Source organism: Bubalus kerabau, chromosome 17 (genome assembly GCF_029407905.1).
Source record: "Bubalus kerabau isolate K-KA32 ecotype Philippines breed swamp buffalo chromosome 17, PCC_UOA_SB_1v2, whole genome shotgun sequence".
Lineage (NCBI taxonomy): Eukaryota > Metazoa > Chordata > Mammalia > Artiodactyla > Bovidae > Bubalus > Bubalus kerabau.
Window position 1 is genome coordinate 17,035,982 of NC_073640.1, and position 12,637 is coordinate 17,048,618.

The 12,637-nt window shown below is 58.4% G+C and overlaps 1 protein-coding gene across 3 annotated transcripts; it reads right to left on the bottom strand.

The window, feature by feature from the left end:
• Nucleotides 1-3,223: 3,223 nt before the first annotated feature.
• On the bottom strand, nt 3,224-12,615 carry SNAI3 (snail family transcriptional repressor 3). Of its 3 annotated transcripts, none has more exons than XM_055552785.1 (3): nt 8,543-12,605; nt 6,847-7,071; nt 3,224-6,197 (listed from the first exon to the last, which is right to left on the bottom strand). In XM_055552785.1, exons 1-2 carry the CDS (start codon nt 9,249-9,251, stop codon nt 6,893-6,895), a joined length of 888 nt encoding a protein of 295 aa, XP_055408760.1. In that variant the 5' UTR covers nt 9,252-12,605; the 3' UTR covers nt 3,224-6,197; nt 6,847-6,892. The 3 variants fall into 3 exon arrangements, with proteins under 3 accessions (XP_055408760.1, XP_055408759.1, XP_055408761.1); XM_055552786.1 differs by having other exon boundaries at nt 3,227-7,071; nt 8,543-9,163; nt 12,483-12,615; XM_055552784.1 differs by having other exon boundaries at nt 3,226-7,071.
• Nucleotides 12,616-12,637: the final 22 nt, after the last annotated feature.

Here is a 12,637-nt window from a genome sequence, read left to right on the forward strand (position 1 = left end):
TTGCTTACTGAACAGCAGTGTGGTTTAGGAGCCAGGACCCTGGAGCTGGAAATCCCAGCTCTGCCACAGGCCTGCTGTGTGACTCCGGGCAAGCTGCTTCAGGCTCTCTGTGCTAGCACCCTCCCTTATAGGGGACAAAAACACGAGAGAGGTCATGTCAGTGCCGCGCCACGTGCATCTGCAGCAACTGCTGGTCACTCTTCGTCCCCAAAGAAGCTCTCAGGTAAGTCCAGTCGCCCTTCAGAAAAACTGTTCATTTGGTTAAATCAGGAGTAAGTTACACGGAGTCCGTCACTTCCAGCTCCCCCAAGCAAGAGCTCCAGACATGGCATCACATACTGTATGCACGAGGTGGGGACGCCTGGCCAGCCGGGACAGGCAGCTGGCATCTGCCCACACTCCTGCCTTCCCGCCAGAGCCACCGACTGTGGAAACTATTCCCTTCATCCAGGGACACGTGCACCCAGCTCACCTGCTTTCAGACGCCCGCACGTGTGCTCCAGCACCCCAGCCACCCCTGTAAATAGATCTGGGGCTTGATTCTTGTGGCCTGGATAAACCAGGAGACTGCTTTGCAGGCCTCCTGGGGCTGATGATGGTATTTCATTTGTGCTAAAAAGAGCAGACCCCTCTCCAAGGCTGGGAAAAGCCCTGATAGCTGGATTAAAAGGGGAGGAAAGTCTGGTTATGTCGAGGTCGCCTTGTTCCGTTTATTCCCTCCTTCTCTTGATGGTTGTCAGGTGTCTGTCCAGGATCTGGTGGAGGTCAGGCATGGATATGCAGGCTGCCACTGCGCGGCAGAGATCATGGGGGACAGTGGCTTCATATGTGCTGCCGAGGATGTCAGGCTTGAACTCGAGGCTGCAGGACAGACAGGCCATCTGAGGCTGCAGGACAGACAGCCTGTCTGAGGTTGGAGCAGCGCTGGGTGAGTGGGTGGTGGAGCTGCACCGGCATGCAGGGTGGAGGCTGGATGGAAGATGGACCTGGGGGCCAGGAAGATTCTTCCGCTGTCAGCCTGAGATTGTGAGAATGTGGACTGTGGTGAAGGCTATGAGGGTCGAGGTGAAGATGCTGGTCTGAGAAAGGCTTGGGAGGTGGAATTGGGTGACTGTGGGGTCAGGAAGGTGAATACAGGGGTGAGGAAGTCACATGGCCTCAGAGTTGTTCCCAGAGTCAGTGAATAAAGCAGAAAGCATCTAGGCAGAGTCACCCCCACGTGACCAGCCAGTGTCTCCCCTGGAGCGATGGGCCCACCGCCCAGCTCCTCCTGGGGCTGCCCACCTGCTGCTCCAGCCCCAAGAGCTCACATTCACATGCCAGGGTCACACAAGGGACAGGGGTTGCCACGCTGTGCATCTCAGGGACCCTCACAGATGATCGAGGACCCCAAAGAGTGAATGTGGGGGGGCTCCCATTTATTTTTACCTGCTTCAGAAGTTAAATGTGCTAAGTTTCTTAAAGATTTTGTTTATTGTTTATTAAAAATAATCACAATAAACCCATCACACCTTAACATTTTGTGAACAATAGCTATTTTCTGAGACAAAGCTGTAATGAGAGTGGCAATGTTTGGCGTTTCTGCACGTCTCTGCCTTTGGCCCCATGAACATCCTCCTTGTAACACTTTGCCTGATGGGTGGGCTGTACTGTAACCGCTTTTAGACAACATGGCTCTGGTTGGAAAGGACGAGATCTCCTGCAGGGGCATTCTGATCCTGGCACTGGGCAGTGAGCTTCCCGAGCTCTGCTGGTCTGTCTGCTGCTTTGTCTTTGGTGCAGGCAGGGCTTTGTGGCATCTACATTGGTCATTTGGAAAATACTGCTTCACTGACTAAGCAGAGCTTCCAAATGCCGACGAGTTTCATTTTATAGTATCAAAAACTCTCATCCGAAAAGTCCTTAAACTTGGGAAACTGCCAAGCTTTTAGGGAAGACAGACGTTTCCAAAATTGCCATTTTTTTCTTGAAAGCACAAATGCTTGTCACTAGCAAGTGTAGTTCTTCACTCAGAAGCTCAGAGGGACCAGGACTCGGGGACGGAAGATGTCCTGAAGCTGATGTGCTTTGTGTGGGTAGGTGGTGGTGAACTGTGGTGCCCTGGTGTGTGTGGAGCCTCTGGCAGTGTGGCCCCCCAGCTTCTGCACTGTCCACGGGTGTGGTGGCCGTAACCAGCGCCCCCTCCCCAGTGCAGCCCCTGGTCTGCTGACCACCTGAAGAACTGCTGGTGTAGGAGTGTGGGTTAAGTTCTGCAAAAGAAGGAGGTAGATGACCCCTGAGGTGACCAGAGCTGAGCGGCTGGCTGGCCGTGCCTCCCCAATGCCCAGCGGGGTCAGCTGACTGTCCTCAGTCTCGGGCTCTTTCTGACTGGGGTCCCAAGCCGCTGCATCTCAGAGGCTGCCCTGCAGCACTCAAGGAAGAGCCCCTGGGCTCCATGACCCACCTTCCTGCAGCCTCCCATTTCTGAAGCGCAGGTGTGACTGTGTCCTGGGCCCCAGGCCTGTTCCCAAGGTGGGGGACAGGTGGCAGGTGTTTGAGCTGCAAGCAAGAACTGGAGTGATTCTGCATCTTCCTGAGCACTAGTTCCAGGCCATCCTTATGGGGGACAAAAGAGCAGCCCTGAGGGGTGGAGGCGTGGGAGGGGTCATCCTGGGGAGAGCGGGCTGTGAAACCCAGTCGGAGGCTCTGACTGACCCATGGGAGAACCGTCGTCTGTTCTACATGATACCCAAGGATGGACCCTCATGGGAGCCCCCTCCACTCTTGCCCTCTGCTCTCCTGTCCTCCAGCTCTGCCCAGTGCTCTGCGGGCACCTGGGGATGGATGCTTGGGCAGCTGCCAGACCACCTCTCCAGCAGCTCAATGGGCCAAGCGGAGGCAGCTGGGAGGAGAGGCGCACTGGAGCTAGAACTTGGTGGTCAAGAATTGACACAGCATCTGGGAGAGGTTAAGGGTGGAGGGTCCCTAGAATGAGCAGTTGTGTTGTATTTTTGGCGTTTCGTGTCTCCTTGGCTGCCATGTCCCCCGGCCCCTCCTGAGTTCTGCAGCAGAAGCTCACCTACTTTCTCACAGACACCGAGGCGTCGCAGTAGAGTGAAGCTCAGCAGAGCCACGAGGCTGGAGCCAACACGCCTCACTGCTCACCTGGCAAGGACTCTGCATTTGCCGGCGGAGGCCTGCAGACCCCCAACTTGGGGAGGGGGTGCCGCCCGCCGCGCCCAGGTCCTAGCCTCTCCCTAGCACCTCTCGGTCTTGGCTGCCATGGTGCTCTCCCTGGAATGCTCCACCATCTGCAAGGTGATGGAGGCTGGAAACTTTTGTTCCACTGAACTTTGCCAGGGAGCTATACTTAGCCACCAAGTGGAGGCCAGGAGTGGGCTCTCTGAGTATAGATAGTAACCAGTGGGCTATTTTCAAACTTCCAGAGAACCCCCGGAATATTCTGGGCCAACCCGATATTTATGGAAGCCTCTGGGCTCCCTAGTGCGTCTGCAGATTCAGGAGAGAGGTCTCAACAGGGAGTAGGGGGCAGCTGGGCCCCCAGGAGGCTGGGCATCCCTCCCACACCTGTCCTGGGACCTGAGCCATGAGCCGGGCGCGAGCGTCCCAGTCAGAAGGCAGCCCCAGGGGTTTTTTGTCTGCTGCCCCTCATGCGCCTCCCGGGAGCACTTTTCATATGGTGCAGATGCCGCCCCCCCACCCCAATTCTCTTGTCCAGAATCCTGCAGGTTTCTTAGGCTCCTGCTTTTGCCCAGACTTAGCCCACCGCCTCCAAAACACCTGCTTCCTATTCCTCAGGTCCTGGGGCTCCTGTCCCCCAACCCAGTCTCCTGCCCTGGAGAGAGGCACTGACAGTGTGCGTGGAGCAGTGTGATCAAAAGGCCTTCTGATGGGAGAACAGAGAAAGTGTGACACATAAAAATCTGGGTAGAGAAAAGCAAGCCTGTAGTTGCAGGGCAGGAGACCCAGATAGCAGTGCCCCACCTCACATGGGGTCAAGCGTGAGTGAGGGTTGGACCCCTTCTTGATTCCCACCTGTGGGTGTTGGGAGTGGGCTCCAGAAACCCGAACACTAAGCGAGTGTCCTGGGTCAGTGCTGCTGCTGACCAGGCAGAACCACGAGGAACAGACAGGTGGGAAGCTGTGAGGCCTGAGTGGCCAGCAGGGACGTGGCCCCATGGCAGGGACGCGGTGTGCTGACTGCGGCCACCCTGCTCGCAGGGGAATGTCTCCCCCATTCATTCCACGTTGGCTCCTTGGCAGGTGCCTGGGCCTGTCTTCACCCTGCCTGCCAACCCACCCTCCGCCAGCCCAGATATAAATATAAGAGCATTTTCCATGGGCCAGCACAGAAGGGCAAACATGGGACTTTATTTTAGGCTTGTGAAATTCCCTTCCTCCATCCCCAACAGGTGCATCGGCTTCATTTAGATATTGGTGCTCAGAAATAGAACACAATTTACAATATAGCTTCCTTCAGGCATCTGGATGCCATTTTAAAAAAGCCGTCCAGTGCGGTGGTCGGACACAAACACAAGTGCAGTTGGAGCTCAGCCTTTGCCAGGAACCAGCAGAGGCTCCCGAGCCCTGGGCTGCCCACCCCACCCAGCAGCGGCCCGGGCACTTCAGGAGATGGTGCGGGGTGGGGGTGGGGTGTCCCTTTAGGCCAGAGGCCCCTTCTCACCTGCAGTGGGGCCCTGACCAGGACAGCAGAGAGGAGGTGGGGTCAGGCACCAGCAAACTCCAGAGGGGGCTGCGGGGGTGGGCTCATGCTGCCTTTGGCGAGGTGTTTCTTGTGAGATGGCTGCCGCCTCGACCCTTCGTGCCTGAGGGTAACAGGGACCCACCAGGCATCTCTGGGCAAATGTGTGTTGTCATCAGCTGTTACAGGGTGAACAGTGCCCCCATTCATATACTGAGGTCCTGACCCCAAGGAACCTCAGAACGAGGCCTCATTTGGAAACCGGGTCTTTGCGGATGTTGTCAAGAGGAGATCATCAGGGTGGGTCCTCGCCCAGTCTGACGGGTGTCCTTATAAAAAGGGGAAATCTGGACACAGAGACAGACACACACACGCGGGGAGATGGAGGCAGAGATGGGGGTGATGCTTCCATGAGCCACAGAATGTCAGAGGAGCCAGCAAAACAGGAGCTAAGAGAGGCCTGGGGCCCCAGAAGGGACCAGCCTGGCGGGCACCTCAGCCTCAGACTTCCGGCCTCCAGGCCTGTGGGGGAGTCATTCTCTGTGGTCTGAGGGCCCCACTCTGTGGGTTTGTAACAGCCACCCCAGCAAAGGGCACATTTCCTTCAAGGGAAACGTCCGGTTCCTGCCATCTGTCCTCGAGGGAGGCTGACTCCTGTGAGGGGAGCAGCGGGCCTGGGAACGCGAGTGTGGCTTCCTCCTCAGGGTCTGTGTTGTCAGCAGATGCAGTCTGGTTCAGGCTGGATCAGGGGCTCTCCTGGGTGGTTAGTTTCATCAGGGTCACCCTTGGTCCAAAGAAGCCCAAGGTCCGGTTTCCTCTGGCATGTCCCCAGGTCCCTTCTGACGGCCGGATCAAACCAGCCACCCGGGGCCTGTTTGCCCCCTGACGTGTCCCTTGGGGTCTGTGTGTGCAGAGCCGGGGACGGTGTGGTCCTGTCACACAGGACATGGGAAAGGGGTCAGCAGGTCCAGTGGCTCAAGGCTGAGAGCGGGGGCTTCTGCCACTTGCCATATGACTTCACTCTGGGAGCGGGACTGAGGTGCCTAACTCTTTCCCTTGGCCCGGACCAGCCCTCCTGCAGAGTGAAACAGGCGTCCCCTCCTGGTGTCAAGGACTCAACCCATCTCCGCCAGACTCAGGCTTCCTTCCCAGTTCCTGAACGCCACCCTGCAGGGTCCGGCACAGACGACTCAGACACGCTGCCAAGAAGCTGGGCCAGCCCAGCAGGTGACTGCCCATGACAAGGAAATGGGGTCTCAGCATCTGAGTCAGCTGGGGAAGCTGTGTTCTGGGTGGGATCAAAGATGGGCTGTTCACTGGTTTGAGGGTGCTGCAGCCTCAGGAGGGCGCTGCAGCCTTAGGAGGGCGTGCGCAGGAAGGAGGCTGGACGCTGAGTGACGGGCTTGGGCCGCGGGCAGTGGGCTACAGTGAAGCTGTGTCCATGGTGGTCAGTAGAGATGCTGCAGGCACATCATGGACTGTCCTCCGAGTTAGGCTTTGAGAAGATAAACGCCCACCGCAGACAGCTGGCCTCAGGTGCTCTCTCACACCCTCACCCCGTCCCTCATCTGCGCTGAACTGTCCCTGCGTCCTTCCAAGGGAAGGTGCCCTGCTCACCTGGGGCTGCCAGCCCGGAAGGACCGCACAGCTCAAGGCCCTTGCCCCTCGGTTTCCCCTACTCGGGCCAGAAGCCCGGATCATCCAGGTGCCCTGCAGCTGCAGCAGCCTGTCAGAGCTCAGCCTCTTCCGTGGACCTGGGGGACTGGGCGAGCCTCAGAGGCCAGCGCTTCGGGAGTGCAGGCTCTTTATCACCCTGAATCCACCCGCCTCGGGGCCTCCTGCTGCTCCCTCCTCAGGACAGCCTAGTGAGGAGGCAGGGGGATGCGTGTCGTGAGTGTGCGCCTGTGCACACGTGACATGAGACAGCTTGGCCCACCTCCAGGCAAGTGGAGGTGAGCCTCGAGGTAGCTCTGCCCGCGGGTGGCCCCCAGGGATGTGCTTGGCCCAGGTCAACCTGTCAGTCGGGAGCGGAGGGCACCCAGGGTAGCCCCGGTCTCGTCAGCCTTGCTCAGGGGTCGCCTGTGTCGGCTGAGCACGGAGGTTCTCATCAGGATGAGCGTCTTCCCTGGAGAGAAGCCCCTCACCTGGGCAGGGGAGGGTGCCAGGCTCCTCAAGGACACCCCTCCCCTCTCAGGGGGTGCAGCAGCCAGCCTCCTCATGCCGCGCCAGGAGCGCCATGCGGGAGAAGGTCTTGGCGCAGCGCTTACACCGATACTTCTTGGTATCCGAGTGTGTCTGTAGGTGGGCCCGCAGGTTGGAACGGTCGGCGAAGGCCCTGCTGCAGTGAGGGCAGGTGTAGGGCTTCTCACCTAGGGGAGCGGAGGGGACACCGGTGAGGGACCCGCTTGCAGCAGTCAGAACACTGAGGGGGAAGCCCCCACCTTGTGAGTGAATAACTGCCCCATCCAGAGGCTCGCTCAGCCCCCAACAGGGACTCCAACGCCTTCCTCCCCATCGCCCCCTCCCTCTGGATAACTGATGGGGGTGTCCTATCCACGCCTGCCCTCAGCCGAGGGGTCACATGCCCAGTAACCTGGGCAAGACCTCAGCAGCTAAAACACAGACTTTGGTGAGATGGCTCTTCTGCTGGAGCTCCCCGGGGCCCCTGCCACCAGCCCTGGGCGGGAAAGGCACTGCGAGCCTTCTGGCAGCTGTGCCCGCCCCCACCTCCCCCCAAGCCGTGAGTGAGGGTGGCCATGCGCGGGCAGCACACAGGCCCTGGAGTGCACCCGTGTCCTCCAGGCCGCCTCCAGTCAGGGCAAGCGGGGATTTGGACAGAGTCCTTCTGCTGGGACCTTCTGTTAGGCCGACCCAACAGGTGTAAAAGGAAGGTCAGTGAGAGTCCTCTGTTCAGCTCTGCCTGTGTGGAGAGTCCTGCGGGGCCCAGAGCATCACGTTCCCGCTGCCCGGCCCTTGTGTTCCCAGAACAGGGCGCTGACCCCTGATGGTGTGATCGGGCGCCCGGAGGGGGACATCCTCAGTGAGTGGTCAGGGAAAACCGGATGGATTTCCAGCCTGAAGAAAGGCTCCTATGAAACCCTCCTTCCTGTCCCTCACTCAGTACGACTCACAGGGCTGTGACCAAGGGTAAGGGAGGGTCCAGTTATGGAAAATGTGTTGTAAGGCCCGGAGCTGCCTCTCCGTGCCTGTCTCTCAATCACCGAGTGCTTCACAAAGCCCAGGACTCGAGATGAAGAGTCCCCGAGGGCAGGGCAAGGCTGGGCCCTTGCAGTCTTTCTGGGCTGTTTAGTTTATAATGGACAGAGTGAAGACGTGGCTCCCTGCCCCACATTCCCCTCCCATCTGCCCCTCTTCTGCAGCACTTGGCACTCCGTGGCCACCCTCTCACCCAACGATGGGTTTGCTCCAGAGTAACTCCCAGCCCCATCTCTGTCCCTCAGACAGACTGCAACCCCCTGGGGTCCTCCTGCCCAAGCCAGGCCCTTCTGGCTCCTCTCCTTTCCTTCTCCTCCAGAATCTGGAAAGGCCACGGAATGTGAGAAGTCAGGCCCTGCAGACGCCCTGTGCATCCCACCAGGTGTATGAGTTGATACTGGAGACAGGAATGTCCCCAAAAGGATGCCTGTGTGTCCTAAACCTGGGTACCTGTGAGTCTGGGGGTGTGGGCCTTTGAGCCGCAGCCTCAGGACACCAGGAAGTAGAAGCAGTGTGTGTGCATCTGTCCTCTTGCTTATTAAACCACCCCTCTCCCTGCACCTCCCACTTTGAGAGCCAGGCCTCACCCCGCCCCCAGCTGGCTCCTTGGGGGCCCGCGTCTACCTGTGTGGGTCCGGAGGTGGCCCTGGAGCAGCCAGGGCCTGGAGAAGGCCTTGCCGCAGATGGCGCAGAGGCAGGGCAGCGTGTGCGTGCGGATGTGCATCTTGAGGGCACCCAGGCTGCCGTACTCCTTGTCACAGAACTTGCAGGTGAAGCAGCGCTGGGCCTGCAGGTGGCAGTGCAGCTGCTGATGCCCGGCCAGGGCGGCCTGCGCGTGGAAGGGCTTGTGGCAGGGGAAGCCCCCCGGGGTGCAGGGGGCCCGCTCGGCCCCCTGCAGGCAGCAGCCCGGAGCCTGGGCCCCATCTGCGTTCAGGATCGAGGGCCAGCGCATGGGCAGAGCCAGCAGCGGGGGCAGGTTGAGGTGGTTCACGCTGTCTCTGAGAGGTGCGCTGGGGGCCCGGCCAGCCCAGGGGTCCTCCAGGCTGACTTCCAGGGGGCCTGGCCCCGAGGCCCTGCCAGCTTCCTCATTACACAGGAACGTGGGGAGGGGCAGGGAGACGTGGGCGACGACGGAGGTGAAGTCCCAGGGCTGGGGAGGGTCGCCAGATGTGGACGGGGCTGCCTTGTCTGGGAAGACGAAAGGCACCACCAGCCCCCCACAGGCCGCACAGGCACCATTGGTATCTAGAAGCAGGGCAGGAAGACAGGGCACGGTGAAGTCTGAGTCCCAGTGCTGAGAGTGCTCCAACCCGCCTTCTTGGCCCAATCCCATGACCAGGCCTTCGGCAGCCCTGTGCAAAGGAGGTCCTCACCAGACAGAAGTGTGGGCCACTGGGTCAGAGCAGGAATCTCAGCTCCTCTTTAAAAACAAGGACAGAGAAACATCTCACAGGGTCCCAGAGCAGCCCTCAGGGGCCAAGGGAGGCCCCCTGACCCCCTGGGCAGGACAGGCCCTGTATCTGAGCCCCTGCCCCAGCTCAGGGCCAGCTCAGAGCTCTGTCCTGCGGGCTCCCACACAGCATTAATTCACAGCACTTGGCAGCAGGCCGATGTGTGTAAAATAGCTAATTGGCCTCCAGTCACCTCCGACCCCCGCTTGCCCATCGCAACACGGGTGCACACAGCCTCCTGCGATGCTCCCAGGTCAAAACAGGCTGTTCCAGCTGGTGTCCACTGCCTTCTGGGTTGGCCTGCCCTCAGGCTGTGGGCCAGCATGCCTCATGCTTGACCCGGGGGCAAAAGCCCCCAGAGTAAACAAGTTAGGCAAGTAAGAGTTCAGTTCTGCACTTCCCCAAAGATCAAATCTCCAAACAGCTCTCAATCTATTTCTTATTTCATGTGTCAAAATAAATCTCTGGCCCCATTTCTGTGTCCGCACTATTGCTCTGGGTTGAGAAAGACAGACCATAGAATGGGGAAAATATTTGCAAATCAGATATCTGATAAGGAATTAGAGCCGAGAACATATAGGGAAACTTTGCACTCAACAATGAAACAACAAATAATCCAATTTTTAAATGGGTAAAGAATCTGAATAGACATTTTTCCAAGGAAGACATACACACAACCAGTAAGCACCGGAAAAGATGCTCAATGCCCTTAGCCTGCAGGGAGATGCAGGTTAAAGCCATAGTGAGGTGCCACATCATATCCACCTAGGATGGCTAGAATTAAAAATAGGCAATTAGATGTGTTGACGAGGATGCAGAGAAATGGATAAGTGAAGGAAGTTTTCCCCTCCTCCGCCCTCTCCTGACTTCACTGTTTTCCACTGCAGTCTTCCCAGTGATAACATCAACACACCAGTTTCCTGTCCTTCCAGAAGTGGAGGCTGGACAGTGACTAGCTAAGGGATGAAGTCCAAGGAATTTCTGGAGACAGCACTGGGGTGCCCAGACAGTCTAAGGGCCCTTGTATAGGAAGAGAGTCACCTTAAGTCTCTGAGGCTCAGCTACTACCCAGGCCCCAGGTGCCACCATGGAGCCAAACCCTATCTGGGGGCCAGTGTTGACCCCACTGGGAGGGCAGGGGAGAGGCAGCCATCTGCTGGGTGCTTGTGACTGCATGCTTCTGTTAATACTTTTCTTTTTAGTTAATTAATTACTTTGGCTGCGCTGGGTCTTAGTTGTGGCATGTGGGATCTAGTTCCCTGACCAGGGATTGAACCCAGGCCCCATGCATTGGGAGCACAGAGTCTTAGTCACTGGACCACAGAGGAGTACCTCTGCTAATACTTTAAATGTTTCCCCATATGTCCTGGGTTAGCTAGATTGTTTTATTCATCCTGTACCTCAGATTCCTGGGAGAATAGACTTTTAAATTCCCTTCTGGCTTCAGGGGTTCCCTGGGGAGGCCCAAAAGGGCACTTACTGAAAAGTGAAGAATGCTGCTGCTGCTGCTGCTGCTAAGTCTCTTCAATCGTTTCCGACTCCGTGCGACCCCATAGACGGCAGCCCACCAGGCTCCCCCGTCCCTGGGATTCTCCAGGCAAGAACACTGGAGTGGGTTGCCATTTCCTTCTCCAATGCATGGAAGTGAAAAGTGAAAGTGAAGTCGCTCAGTTGTGTCCGACCCTCAGCGACACCATGGACTGCAGCCTACAGAGGAGCCTTCCTCTGTCCATGGGATTCTCCAGGCAAGAGTACTGGAGTGGGGTGCCATTGCCTTCTCTGAAAGTGAAGAATGGGGGACCCCAAATCCAGCATCTCCGGTCTATGCTAGGGTAACTGCCTGACAGAAAGAGGGTCACCACAGCCATTTGGCCTCAGGAAGCTGGTGCTCAAGGCTGAGGGAGAGGGGTAGGGAGCAGAACACTGGTGGCCCGAAGCTGCTCCCTGACCATCAGTCACTGGGCCTTGGGCGACTGTGGGGTCTGCACAGATGTAGAGTGGGGTGCCTGTGACACTGGACTCTAGACAATGGTTTTTCAGCCTGTAAAGCCATGACCCATGTGAATTATGTGTCCTGTCATACATGTATATCCAAAAGAAAAGTTTCCTTTACCATCTGCATTGTACTCTGATGGTTTCTGTTCTTTTTTATTTTATAAAATTGCTGGTGGTGACTCAACTGGATTTCTAAATGTGAAGTTGAGAATCCCAGTCCTAGACTCTGCCCACTGGTGGCAGCACCCGCCCCCCTCCCCCAGCCTGGACTGTCTCCCTGCTGCCAGTCCTGAGTGGGCACCGATTCTGTGCTCTAGTCTCCACAATGTCCCTCCACCCCGCTCTGAGACAGCAGTACCCCAGAGGGTCTTCACCCCAAGAAGCTGTGGAGCTGGGGGCAGCTCTGACCACTCTGGAGAGGCCTTTGCCCTGGCACCTCCATGTGTCCTGACCCTAAAGGGAGTGGGGATGAGTGCACAGGCCTGGTTGCTGGACGCCCGTTTCCCCACCAGGGTGAGGACTGTCCTCCCTTAGTCCAACCTACCCTGGGCAACCTTCTCTAGGGTGAGGGGAGGTGGGAAGGAAGGAGACCCCCAGGAGGGGTGAGGAGGCATTGGAGGGGGCCCAGCAACCTACTGGGCGAGCTGGGGCTTGGCACCACGGGCCCCCTGGGTCACTCTTCCCGTTCCCTCTGCTCACCACCCAAGCCAGGATGCTCTGGGGGCCTTTGGAGAGCAGCCTGGGGTCACGTCGTCTCTCTCCGCAATATCTGTGGGGCTGTCTCAAATATCTTGTCCCAGGAAGATGGCCCTGGGGTCCTTTTGCTAGGATGAACATGCCAAGCCATAGCGAAGAGCCTCAAAGTGACTAGGGGCCTGGAAACTTATCTAAGTGGACAGAGAATCCTCACCCACTCTGCCTGACGCGAGGCCGAGGTCCCTGAAGTGCACAAGGCTCCCGCGTGACACCTTCCTACCTTCAGCCCCGTGGTCCCTCCTCCCACCTGGGACAGGTGTCCCGGCTCCCCGGGGGGCTTGGGCGGGCGGGGGCGAGGCGTCTCCCCTCTTGCCCAGCGGGAGTCGAGCCCTGGGCGGGGCAGGGAAGCGAGCAGCCCCTACCTCTCTGCGTCTCCAGCTGCCCGTAGTTGGGGACCCTGTGGCTGGAGTGAGTCTTCACGAGGAAGGAGCGCGGCATGGTGCCCTCGCGCGGGTGGCGCTGAGCGTCCGCCGGCGCCCGAGGGCTGCGCGTCCCGCAGGTGCCTGGAGGGTCAGCT

Coding starts and splice junctions, on each gene's coding strand:
- SNAI3 (XM_055552785.1), bottom strand. CDS start 9,251: ATGGGATTGGGCCAAGAAGGCGGGTTGGAGCACTCTCAGCACTGGGAC. Junction 7,072..8,542: donor CCACCTCCGGACCCACACAG/GTAGACGCGGGC, acceptor CCGCTCCCCTAG/GTGAGAAGCCCTACACCTGC.